The 14,011-nt window shown below is 35.8% G+C and overlaps 1 protein-coding gene across 2 annotated transcripts in view; it reads left to right on the forward strand.

The window, feature by feature from the left end:
* Positions 1–14,011, forward strand: part of NBAS (NBAS subunit of NRZ tethering complex) — a 152,099-nt gene that overhangs the window by 14,426 nt on the left and 123,662 nt on the right. For both annotated transcript variants that reach the window (XM_034432128.3, XM_087882370.1), the window contains exons 10-15: positions 2,682–2,826; positions 4,050–4,115; positions 5,364–5,492; positions 7,280–7,343; positions 9,975–10,168; positions 13,823–14,011. The exon at positions 13,823–14,011 is cut by the window's right edge and continues 69 nt beyond it. In XM_034432128.3, coding sequence (XP_034288019.2) covers positions 2,682–2,826; positions 4,050–4,115; positions 5,364–5,492; positions 7,280–7,343; positions 9,975–10,168; positions 13,823–14,011 — 787 coding nt within the window. The remainder of the gene's footprint in view (positions 1–2,681; positions 2,827–4,049; positions 4,116–5,363; positions 5,493–7,279; positions 7,344–9,974; positions 10,169–13,822) is intronic.

A 14,011-nucleotide genomic window follows, 5' to 3' on the forward strand; every position in this document is an offset into this window, starting at 1 on the left:
TGCTGAAGAAGTAAGAAGTGGCTGGTCTTTGCATTTCTAACCTTTGCAATCTTACCACAGTCACATAATCACCATTTGCATGCTTCATAATTGACTTCTGATAAGCAGGGTCAATGGAGATGGGGGCAATAAAATCACAATTCACAGTCATGTGATATCTCACTTAATGGCCCTCAGTGACTCATTTAACAACCAACTGGAAGTTACATTGTTGATCATCCTCATGTGATATTTCATTTAGCAATTAGAGTGCTTAACGATTAAGTTTTTGGCTCCAATTATGATAACTAAGTGAGGACTACTAATATACCCTCTGGAAGGTTGAAAGCAGTTTCTTTCAAGAAATTGTCTGAACATGCATAGCTGGCATTCCCAGAGCAGTACCCATGAGGAAAACCTTTGACATAGTCAATTCAAGTCTATTGATCTTGTTGCTTAAGGAGGACTGCTTTCTCTTGCATCAGCATGCTTTGCAAGATATCCTTTGGAATGTTTTGCTCAACTCTATTCTCTTTCTTCTCCTCCTCCTCTTCCTCTTCCTCCTCACCTCCATTTTTATTTTGCCTTTTATATGTTTTTGGTCAACTCACACTGGCAAACATGCCTAATCGTCCTGCCTCCTATCTTCCCCATAACAAAAACCCGGTGAGGTGAGGTGGACTGAGAGAGAGAGTGACTGGCCCAAAGTCACCCAGTCGGCTTTCATACCTAAGGCAGGATTAGAACTCATCATCTCCTGGTTTCTAACCCAGCACCTTTATCACTACACAAAACTGGTTCTCTTCAGCTATTTTATAACTTATGGTTTATCTTGCACAAATATTCCTGATTACTACTTCAGTGCATGGCTTATATAGTTTCCCAGGGTATTATGCTTAATTTCCTTGCTTCTTCTCATAAGGGAGAACTATTATATTTGTTACATTGCACATTTTCTCCCCCTGCTCCCTGATAACTCTTAACTCATTAACGATGTAATTCAAATATTTCTGTGGTTGATCTCCTTCCCGTGAGCTTTCTTTCAATTACAATTGCATGCATGTCTGAGTTGAGATCATTTCTGAATTAGCGAGCAGTGAAATTTTTCTTTGATGCCATCTCTCTTAAATTGTTGCTTCTGTTTTCCGTTTTGTCAGCTCTTTGTCAGTGAAGAATTGTTTAAAATTTTAAACTTGTGCTGCAGTGCTCTTTTTAGTTCATAAAATGTTTTGGGTATAACTTAATCTAGTAGCTTTCTTTGCTGTCATTATGTTTCAAATACTTTATGAAGTAAGGAACTGGTTTAGAAAGCAGGAGGCAGTGAGTTCTAGTCCTGCTAGCATGAACGTCAGCTGGGCGACTTTGGGTCAGTCACATTCCCTCAGCCCAACTCTAGAGTTGTTGGTGTGGGGAAAATGAGAGAAGGAAGGAATTAGTATGTTTGTTGCCTCAAATTATTTATAAAAACAATAAAAGCTGGCTAAAAATAAATGAATACATGCTTAAATTATGAATAAAATCAGTTTTCTCAAATCAAAGTGCATCAAATGTAAGGCTTTCTTTAAGTATGTAATTAAAAACTCCACTTTTAAGCCTTTTGATGTATGGGAAATTAGTCCCCTTCAAAGTTGTTGTGTATGGATTAGCAAAATAATCCATCCCTGAGATTACTGAAAGCGAGGTAACATCTCAGTATTACTTCTGAAGCCCGCTAGGCCTGATAGGATGCAGAAGAAAGTAATAAGAAACTCAGATACATTCTCCCATATAATATTTGTAGAAGCAGTTATAACATTTTTTTCCCTTTTGTTACCACCGAATGTAAAATTTGAATAAGTCAACCAACAGCATAGACCTGAAACAGAAATCTTTAGGTCAGATGATACTGTAAAACAAGCTGCCAATGTAGTTAAGCATTAAGAAGATGGAATATTGCCATTTCTAACATTGCAGAGATAGTAGACCACAAATTCCTATTGAATTGATGAGTAGATCTCTTTTTTTTACTGCAGGAAAAAAAAAAAATTCATTGCCAGCAAATCTAAAAGCAGAATTGAATAAAATCTCTTGGCTGTTGAAGAATTACTAGAAAATTACTAAAGAATTTAAATAGACATTTTTTTTTCCTGCAGGGATGAATTTGATAAGTTTTATTACTCTGTACTTGATAACTAGCCAATGAATGTGTGAAGTAAATTATAGTTAAAAGCGTTATTCATGACAGAACATGTTGTCTGTTCATCTACCACTAGGTGGTAATATTTTACTACTTGCAAAAAAAAACAAAAGTGTAAAACTCTTTTTCATTGCTTTATTTGGGTAAATGATGCCATATCTCCTCACTACATATTTTTAATTTACAAGTTCTGAAAAATTGAAACACGTAATTACTTTGGAAATTAGCTTGCTAGATTAATTACTTTACAATCTCATACATTTAGTGGCAAATAAAGCTGAATTCAGGGAGGCATAGTTCTTGATTTTCTTTCTCTCTTTCTAAGTAATAGTTTTAAATAGAAATTGGGATTTGGGATTTGTTATGCCTCAGAATGATATAAATAATGGTTTTAAAAGCTGAAATCAGTAAATCGGTAATTATTAAATTATGACAGTTGAAAATGCTTTTTTTTTTCTTTGCCACGGCACAAACTTGAGGAACTGGAGAATGCCAAACTAAATTGTGTGTCATCTTCTTGTGATAGAGTCTTGATTATTGGTGGCTATGAAATGGATGATGATGGAGCTGGGATGTCTAAAGCAAGTAGTTGTGGTTTGTCGATATGGAGAGTTCTTTCTGGAGCACCCTATTATAAGCAGGTTACTAGTTATGAAGACGATGTTGGGATAGTAAGTATAAATAAAGTGTATTTGGACTATTTACATTTATTTTCTGTCATTTGATCTCCCATCAAAAGCATTGGAGTAAAATTCCCAAAATTCATTAACAGAAGGCAGATCCTGCATTTGAGATTATGTAAACCATAATAAATGTGTAGTGCTCCCTGTGGAGCCAATATCTCACTTTGTTAAGTAATTATTCAGAGGTCGTGACTATATAATTATTCATACCCTTAAATTTTAGGTAGACATTGCTATAGTTGGGTACTCAGAGGGAGAAGACAGCAGTAAGAAGTGATCATCATCTAAGTATATTTACATTGACAATTACATTTTAGAGAAGAAATGGGGAACATTTTCAGTCATGATCTACATTTACATCTACATTTATTGAATTAAGATCCAAGATCATTATTTACTGTGTAATTGGCTTTACTTGATATGCAAATTCAAGCTCTGGGTACTGTTGAATTTCCCACCATATCACCAAATTCACTTTCTGTCCGTCATTGCCAACTCAGGCCCCATTAAATTCTGCTGCCTTCTGTATTATTGAATGATTTATTATTGAACTATGTAAGTGGCCTTTTTCACCAAATCTTGGGAAAAATACCCTAGGTTTTGGGGTGCTTGTAACTGTTAGCAAGTTTTAAAATAATAAAATTGGATGGTTTTTTGGGGAAACAGCTCTTACTATGCAGACTTGCTACAATTACAATTAGGGATAATTCTGTTAATTGGCTTTACAAAAATAAGTAAAGGATTAAATCTGGTTACATTAAAGTGCTAAATGTGTCAAATGTGTCATTGTGATATGTATTGGAAATAGCCATTTGGAACCCGCTGTTAATGTACAGTTAATATTAGGTGTCTTATTTTTTCCATTCTTTTGGATTTTACATCCATTAGGGTGAGCCATTATAGTTGACAGAAAGATTGGGGAAATGGTAGACCTAAATATCTTGAGAGCATTAAGTTTCCTATATGTATTGCAAAAACAGCACAGTAAGAAGTCAATTCATATTCTTTTCTAGTTATTGACTGAGTCTAGAATATTCTAGGCAAGGTTACAGTATGAATGCTCGGAATTCCTACTACTATAATGTATATTTTATAGGAACCTTCAGAAGTCTACATATATATTTTATGTATATTTTATTTCAACTTGATTCCTTTTGCTCTTAGCTTCTGACAGAAAGAAAGTGAATTTAATACAAGTTTGTTTTTAACAGGTGAAGAAAAGTTCATTGTTCAAGATCTTTCATCTTTCATCTTACAACAGGCAAGGAAGGGAAAAGGTAATGGAGAATATACAAGAGTTGTTGATTATTAAGTTTCCTGTGTTTTTAAGGAAGGTCCAGTTAGTCCTCAACGTATGACTACAATTCACCAAAATTTCTGTTGCTGAGCGAGACAGTTGTTAACTGAATTTTTCCCCATTTTTTTTAAAAAATTTGATTTATATGCCGCCCTTCTCCGGAGACTCAGGGCGGCTTACAATGCGTTAAGCAATAGCCTTCATACTTTTGTATATTTATACAAAGTCAGCTTATTGCCCCCACAGACTGGGTCCTCATTTCACCTACCTTAGAAAGGATGGAAGGCTGAGTCAACCTTGAGCCTTGGAGAGATTCGAACCAGCAGTAATTGCAGGCAGCTGTGTTAATAACAGGGTGCTTAGACCACTGTACTATCAAGGCTTTTGATTTTATGACCTTGGCACAGTTATTACATGAAACACTGTAGTAGTTAAGTAAGTAATATGGTTAAGTGAATCTGGCTTCCCCATTGACTTTGCTTATTACATGATCACATGACCCCAAGACTCTTGAACCATCATAAATATGAGTCAGTTGCAAAGTTCACAGGACTATGGAGATGCTGCTATGGTCGAAAGTGAAAAATGGTCATACAGTAAGTCACTTTTTTCAGTGTCGCCGTAACTTTGAATGATCACTAAATGAACTGTTTTAAGTTGAGGACTAGCTATACATTGTCGGATATATTCTTGGTTAGGATTGCCATCTGGCTGTTCAAAAACAATATAATGGTGATAAAAGTGACTTCATTAAATAAAGTTGAAATTAATCATTTTGGGGTCCTTGAGTGTAAGGGAAACTCTAAATACTGTTTCAAACTTGTGCAGATTTAGTGGAACCTATTCATTGTCCTGCAGTTTATGAACCAGAAGTCATATCCAGCTTCAAGGTTGAACATTTGAATCTGACAAAAGTTATACATGGGGTGTCTTCAGAATAATGGCCTTTAATGGTACTTGGAAGTTTTTACTTCATTTTACTTGGCCTTTCTATGGAAATATGGTACCCTGAACTCAGTATTTCTTGCTTTCCAATAGACATGCTCGAAAGTATGTTGCTATTGACATACTCCTCTCATGAAGAACCATTTCAGATCTTATACTCTGGAATCTCTTGAATGAGAAATATATCTACTTTGGAAGTGGCAGAAAATGTGAATTGTGAGGTTAATGTTTCTTCTAATGTTCTTCTTTCTGTTTCCATCATTCACTAAAATCATGGTGATAGGATGGCGTCTTCAAAATGAGATTTTCTCCAGACAACACTCGCCTAGCAGTTATACATTTTTCTGGAAGACTGACCATATGGAGCATTCCTTCTCTGAAACAACTAAGAGAATGGGAACAAAGTGACCAGGTATGTGGCCAGACCCTGTGACTTGTATGGGATTTCTTCTTCTTGGAGGGAAGGGAGGTTTGGGGTGGGAAGGAGATAGCTAAAATGAAATGACCTTTCAAAATTACTTTATAAGTTCAATATTGGAAAAAAAGGCTCATTAGAGCTAATATATATACAGAAACATAAAGAGCTTTAATAAAGTAATTGGGCTTGGCTACTTTAAGTCCCTTTGAATTTGGTAGGATTTGCTTACGTTTAGGAGAAATAGATGACCAAGTGTTCTTCCAGATATTTTGGGCTTATTAGACCCTAGGAACCTGACCAGTGGTTGGTCATAAATCGCTTTTTTCAGTGCTGTTGTAATGTGAACGGTCACTAAATTAATTGTTATAAGTCAAGGATTGCTTGTATTAAATGTGATGTCATGTGATCACCCACCAGCTTCCCTATTGACTTAGCTTGTCAGAAGCTAGCAATGAAGGTTACAAATGATGATCACATGACTGGGGGACACTGTAGCCACTGCAATTGTGAGCCAATTACCAAGGGCACAAATGATGATCACATGACAGTGGGAACACTTTGACAGCTGAAACTATGAGAATCAGTCATAAGTCTCCTTGCTCCAGTGCCATTGTAACTTTGAATGTTTGCTGAACGAGTAGTCATTAAGTGAGGACTAAAATTATACTTGTTCATTTATTGAACAATAAATCATTTACCTGAATAAATGACTAAACGAACAAGTATAATGTTTTTGACTCATTTATTAATTGGGTTCTCTTTATCTAGTTTTAGGACTTTGTCGAGAACAGAGTGTGTTTTATGTCATATTTATACAGAAATACTGAATATTCAAAAGGGGTCACAAATTTTTAAGCACCAATTTTCAATGAAGGAATCAATAGAAGTTGGGTTTCGTCATCGTATAGTCAGCTGCTATGGTTAGGGATTAGGGTTAGTCTATCATTGCCTATAAATTTGCATGTTCTCTCCTGTATTTAAAAGAAGACCTGTACTATTATTTCAGGAGTCACAGATTTCTGGAGTTATCCTACTTTAGCTTAACAGAAAAATCTATGAAGGGATAATGTATCCATACAATTCTGCAGATTTAGCACTGCAGTCATTGGCAGTTTCTGAGCTTAATGCTCTATTTGAAGGGATAATAGTACATTCTTTATAGAATCAAATCTTAATATTTGCAAATCCTTATTTGCAGTCCCAGTGCTGAAGCAAAGACATGGCATGTTGCAAACCCTTGCAGAATAAAGAAAATAAGTTTTAAGTAAACCAGGTTTAGATAACTGTTTGAAAGGTATGCAATAATTTTCAAGCAAGGCTTGGAAAAGAGAATGAAGAAATACTATGGCTACCAGTCAGCTTTATCTATTCAAAATTGGTGCTTTCAACATCCTGTTTTTAATGAAGCTGAAGGACACTATAGTCTGCCTGCCTTGTCTGTAGATGAAGAGATAAAGAATTAGAGTAAGTGTAAAATTAACCAACCTTTGATGAAAGAGGTCATCAGTCACTGAGATTCAAGTGTCTTCAATTAATCATGATTAAAGAAAGGCCTGGGTTTAATATAATTTTTGAAATGTGTCTACAATAGGGGCTTTTCCCATCTTATCCAGTCATGTATTGTTTTTGAGATTCTTTCATTTCATCATGTAATAGTGATGTAATATTTACTTTTCTTTCTTCCCCCTAAGAATTACTTTAGTACAAGGAAATACTCTTTAAAGAGAGAGATACCCTAAATACTTAATTAGAAAGAAAAACCTTTATTCTTGTCATTTTAGCCAGGATATGATGAAATCAAACTGGAATGGAAACTCTCTCTGGAAAAGCGGAAGAAAATTAAAGGTTGGTGTTCAAATCTTAATATTGTATTTGACAAAGAGCTACAGTGGCGCAGTACAGTGGTGGGTTGCTCCCGATTCGCACCGGTTCTATAGAACCGGTAGTAAAACCGGCGGGAGGCTCCGCCCATCGACCCCGACGTCATCAGAACGCTTCTGCGCATGCGCAGAAGAGCATGTGCGTGAGCAAAGCAAATGCACGCGTGCGGCCCCACTGCGAACCGGTAGTAAAGGTAAGTAGAACCCATCCCTGGCGCAGTGGTTAAAATGCAGTATTGCAGGTTACTACTGCTGGCTGCCTGCAGTTTGACAGTTCGAGTCTCACCAGGCTCAAGGTTGACTCAGCTTTCCATCCTTCCAAGGTTGGTAAAATGAGTACCAGATTGTTGGGGGCAATAGGCTGACTTTGTAAACAGTTTAGAAAGGGCTGTAAAGCACTGTGAAATGGTATATAAGTTTAAGTGCTATTGCTATTTTCTTAAACCGATGCCTTTAATGAATCTATTTACAAAATATAAACAGTGGCATATAATGTTGTTTTCCCAAGTGATTTAAATTATACATGTTATGATTACTTTCTACATGCACGCTTTTGAGCTGTAGTAGCTGTTATGTATTACCATATTCAGGGAGAGCATGTTTCTGAGCACACTTGCTAGGGACCCGCAATGGGCAAAATCTGTTTCTTCATATTTGTTTTGTGAGCTTCTCCCAAGCATAGCACTGCATAAACAAGGATGCTGAAGTAGATAAACTTTTTCATCTGATTCGGAATGGATCTTCTTACATTCTTTTCCATTTTGATAATCCCTTCTTTCTTCATTTGTTTCCAGATAAACATATTTTAAATCACAGGAATGGCTGCAGATATTTTATTGCCAATATTTGCCATTAAATTGCGCTTCTGATAGTTTTCAAATTGTTTTGTTGCAGTGTTAGAGAGTTGGAGGAAGTGAGATGTGGGTAAAAATGGTGCAGTATTACTGCAGTCCTTTTTAAAGAGTTCTCTGGGATTTATGTCCAGCTCTAATAAATCATACTTCCTTTTTATTGTGTGCGCCTGAACTAAGAAATACATTTGTCTTAAATATTACACCTAAGCAAAAGAAAACTAGGCAATTTTCCTAAATATTTTAAAAGGAACAATGTGAAATAATGTAACTGTGCATTTTCATAAATGTCCGAAAAAGAGCATAGATGAAACTATCTCTCATTATTTCAGGTTGTCAGAAGTAATTACAGTTTCAGCTGGATTCCATTTGCCATTTCTGAAAAATATGTGTCTCATTGTTACTCTGAGGGACAGAATGACCATGTTTCTGAACAGTTTAAAAAATTCTATTCTGCTTTATATGAATAGATGTTCCCTAATACTTAGCTGCATTCTTTTAAAAGAATTCTTTAACATATATTATTCAGCAAATGTATACTGTATCCATTTGTACAAATGTATCTATTCATAGATATGGAAATATATACCGTATTTTTCAGACTATAAGATGCACCGGAGTATAAGACACACCTAAATTTACAGGAGGAAAACAATAAAAAAATAGTTTTTGGCCTCCGTGTGTCGGATTTTCACCCTACCAGGCCCCCAGAAGCATTCAGCAATGCTCCGTCCGGCCCATTTTTGCCAAAAACGCAATCATTTTTGGCCTGTAGAGTGCTTCTGGGAGCAGGGGAGGGCGAAAATGCGATGTGTGGAGGGCTTGAGAGCCCATTTGGTGAAAATGGGCTGTGCAGACCACTGCAGAGTGCTTCTGGGGGCCTGGGAGGGCAAAAACGCAACACAGCGAGGGTTTGGGAGGCCAAAAACGCCTGCATTCGGTCTATGAGACGCACCTAAATTTTCACCTATTTTAAGGGGGGGGAAGTGTGTTATACTCCGAAAAATACGGTAACTCTGGATAGCTAGCAAGATATGAAAAAAGAATTAAAAATGCAATGACCTCACCCAGCAGTTTTATGTAGATATTCAATAGAAGTGGGGAGTGATTTGAGCCCTGAGGTACCTCTCATAAGAGGGCCCTAGAGCTTGACCTCCCCACCCCCACCCCACCAATGCCAATTGAAACCAGCCCTGGAGAAAGGAAGAGAACCACTAAAGCACAGTTTTCCCTCTCCCTGCCTTGATGCCTATTGATGGTTTTGAAGGCTGCTGAGAGATCTAGGAGGACAAAGACAGATGGATTACTGCTGTCTTGAGGCCTTATACTTGAGAGTATAAGTAATGCTATACCTGGCTTAAATCTGAACTAGAAAAGGCCCAGATAATCAGCTTCCTCAAACGTCCATGTAGCTACATATATAGCTTCTACCACTTTCTTTACAATCTTCTCTAAAAGGGGAAGGGTAGAACCTGAATGAAAATTGTCCAGTATTGTTGGACTGGAGAACATTCTTTATTTAAGGAAGTTACTAATGGAAAATTTCTTATTTATGGATAATACATTTAATGCAAGGCTTAATTTAAATACTTCCATTAGAATAGGGAGAAGTTGGTCTCTGTGCTTTGTTGATATTTGGCTATTCAAATGATGCTCTGAAGTAATTTATTGTAACTGAAGTTGCTTTGTTCAAATGCTTGAAAAGTTAAAGGTTTTTTTCTCTCTCTATCTTCTGTCACCCCCAGACAAAGAATCCTTTTATCCATTGATAGATATAAACTGGTGGGGGGAGAATTCTGTCATTTTGGCTCGCTGTTCAGGTGCTCTGACAGTGTCATCAGTGAAGAACTTGAAAAATCTGTTGGGGAAATCCTGTGAATGGTTTGAAAGCGCACCTCAGGTCACCTCAGCTCATGAAGGAGGATTTCTATGTTTGGAGGTAGGAAGAATTTGCAAAATCAAAGAAGGGTATTAATTGTTCATGTATGATAATATCACCTTGCAAAAATATTCTTATGTCATTTAAAACAAAATTTAAAACAGGATTTCCTGTATTAGAATAAAACAGAATATATTTGGGAGAAGAGCTGTTGCCCTGCCAAAAAGATCCTAGAGTTCCTTCTGCATATAGTGAATCTCTGATGTGCATAGTCCCTTGTTCTCTCATGCCCAGCAGTAGGAGATTAAAATGTTCTTCCATGCTTGAGCATAATGGCCATGCCCTAAGACATAGTTAATGTTAACTGCGGTTCATTTGAGATAAGCCAGTGTTATAATTTTGCATTGCAAAGATGCAAGACACAGAAGTATAGCCAGAAGTATAGGTTTAAAAACAGCTTTTATCCATGGGCTGTCAGACTCCTAAATACAACTACAATCACTCCATGCATACATGGAAACATATGACTGGTTTCTCCCTAATTACTTGTATAAGGACCATTTTCTATATTATTCATGTTGTTTCGTACTTTGTTATGGATTGCACCAATAGAGGCTAAATCAATTTCGTTGTATATATGTACAATGACAATAAAGATGGTGGTGGTTGTTGTTAACATTGAAGATGAAAGTAAAAGCTTTAAATCTTTTTTGTGTGTGCTTGCAGGATGAAATGATAGCATACAATTTTGAGGTTTAATGTGACAAGTTTTCATTACAATATTCATTTTGTATTTTGGTAATATCTTAATTAGATCAATTAATAAATAACTCAGTAACATGCAGGCTTTTAAGTGTTGTAGAATGCTTCATCAAGCAAGAGGAAAAAGTAAAGCAGATAGAAAAGAAAATGATATTAAAAGGAAATTTGCATCTTTCAGATGCACTTCCCTTGCAATACTCAAATTAGGAATTGTTAGGTGTTCCGATAACTAATCCTAGAATAGTTGAGATGAAGAAACAGTTATTTCCATTTTTGAATATCTATTGGTCAAAACATTATCTTAGTTGAACACATTCTATGTTTAGTAGAAAACAGGTATGAAAAAAGCATAGCTTTTATGTGCCAGAGTTAGATGTAATTTTAGAACTTGTGCTAAATGTAACTAACAGTCAAAGAAAGCCAGATTTGGAAGTTTAAGGTAGTATATAGATTGTACCAAATAAATCTGGGACTTTGTTTTCTGGGGCTATATCTTCTCCAGCTCCTAAGTAAAGTAGCTAATTTAACATTAAGTGTTGTACCTTATGATTCTTGATGAACGTATCTTTTCTTTTATGTACACTGAGAGTATATGCACCAAGACAAATTCCTTGTGTGTTTAATCACACTTGGCCAATAAAAAATTCTATTCTGTTCTGTTCTGTTCTGTTCTGTTCTGTTCTGTTCTGTTCTATTCTATTCTATTCTATTCTATTCTATTCTATTCTATTCTATTCTATTCTATTCTATTCTATTCTAATTTGTTTTTGGTTGAATTGTTTTACCTGTTTGTGAACACAATGGATTAGTCTTCAAATGTCATGGATCATTTGGCACTTTTTAGAGAGAAAATGAAAACTAAAACTCAGGTAAAGGAAGGAAATCATTTCTGTAATACTTAAGAATGTGCAGAAATGCAATCATGCTCATTTCTTAATAGGGAGGTTAAATCTAAAGTCAACAGTGTTTTACTGTCTTTATTAATCATGAATATTTTTAAGATTTATTTTTTTAATGAGCAGTGGTATCCTTCATTAAAGAAATAATTTCCATTTTGGAAAAAAACGGATACATCTTGCAAGCTCTGGCCATAAAATTATCATGTTTTCTTTAAATAATCCTAAGGAAATATACTTGCATACACAGGTACCAATAATAAGCACCCATATAATGAGACATTTATCATACTTACAACTTTATGATAAAACCTGTCTAAATAGGTGGTAAATGAAACTGTGTTTAAATGCTAAACTCTTTATCTTCATTCTTGTGGTGGTCTCTCTGTTAGACTTCCCTTTTGATTAAATGTCATCATTTCTATGCTTCCTATATTCAAGTAGTCTTATCTATAACTCTGATAAATCTTCTTTGGAACCTTTCACTTCTCTTTGTGCAAGCTCCTCATGGCTGTTTGCATGTACTTTGAGGCCTAGTCTTTTAAAGACAGATTGGGGTTTTTTTGGTTCCTTTTTTATTCTTTTATTTCAATGTCTTCTGCTTCTTTGTGTGTTGACAATATTACTTTTTCTCTTTTTGTCAGTTGTCAGCTTTATACTATCTCTTTAGATGTTATCACTGTTGGGTTTTTTTTTTATTTTATTTTCTGTTGTGAAATAATGCAAATGAAGTTTTCATTGTATTCATCCTGCTTTTATTTCATTGTTTGCATATAATCCAGTGGATCTTTAGGCTATGGCTTATATTTAGCCATCTGTGACTAAGATATTTTGAGTTCATTATGGTTTACTTCTGAGTAGATATATAGAGTATTATATTGTTAGCCTTCTCTTTCCTAATTTAACTTTCTTCTTTCCTGTGGTATTTTGCCTTGTTTCATCCTTCTCTGGCTCCTGCTTCCTGTTATCTCCAAATTCTTTATATATTATTTTTCAGGTCATTTGGGTCATTACAGGTAGTCCTCAATTTGCAACCACAATTGAGCCCAAAATTTCTGTTGCTAAGTAAGACAGTTGTTAAGTGAGTTTTGCCCCATTTTATGACCTTTCTTGTCACCATTGTTTAATAATCACTGTAGTTGTTAATAACACAGTTGTTAAGTGAATCTGGCTTCCTCATTGACTTTGCTTGTCAAAAAGTCGCAAAAGGTGATCACATGACCTTGGGACTCAGCAACGGTCATAAATATGAGTTGCCAAGCATCCAAATTTTAATCACATGACCACAGAGATGCTGCAGTGGTTATAATTGTGAAAGATGGTCATAAGTCACTTCAGTAATATTGTAACTTCAAACATTCACAAAATGAACTGTTGTAAGTTGAGGACTACCTGTATTAGTGCAAATCTGTTTTCTTTGAGCTTTAGGTTTAACCAGATGTTAGTTAATTATTTTTAGTGCTCTCCATATGTGTAGATATACTTTCACACCTTTGTGTATAGGCATGTTTACAATGCAGTGCTGGGGAGTTCTAATTATTTTAACTTTTTTCTTTCTTCAGAAGTAAGATAGTTAATAGCCACAGTCACATGCAGAACTGGAGATAAACCCTTTAAGAATAATTTTTAATATTCAGTAGGCACAATTACTAATGCAGGAGTATGCTGCATAGTGACATGTCATTTCCTTCTCCCCAATTTAATATCAGCATTTTATGTGTTACCAAAAAAAAAAAAAAAAGCATGTGCAGAATTCAAATGCCTCTTCTGCTTCCCCTCTGCCTAAGAAATACCCTTATTGAGCATATTCTAATCTATTGGGATGTACCATATCTTTATGGAGTGAGAGTTATGCTAATGCCCCATCCAGTGAAATAACCTGGTTGCTTGAGAGGGAAATCATTTTCTAGTGATTGTTTGTTTGTTTGCTTGTTTGTTTGCTTCTCTTTGCTTCCAGCAGCTTTGTGGCAGCTTATTGCCTCTTTGGGTGCTGAAGCCTGACAGACTTGTAAGTGTGATACATTGTGCTGTTTAGTAAGAATTGCTTTCTTTGCAGTGCGAGGTAAAGTTTGCTCCAAAGAGATTGCGCTCAGAGAGCAGGCCCGGTGATGAAGATGAAGGAGAAGATGACTCGGATTCAGATGATGAAATGTCTGCAAAGGCCCGCTATTTTGGTTACCTCAAGCAAGGACTTTATTTTGTAACCGAAATGGAGCGTTTTGCTCCTTCAAGGAAACGTCCTCGC

Source organism: Pantherophis guttatus, chromosome 1 (genome assembly GCF_059756535.1).
Source record: "Pantherophis guttatus breed Tessera chromosome 1, ASM5975653v1, whole genome shotgun sequence".
In the NCBI taxonomy this organism is placed as follows: domain Eukaryota; kingdom Metazoa; phylum Chordata; class Lepidosauria; order Squamata; family Colubridae; genus Pantherophis; species Pantherophis guttatus.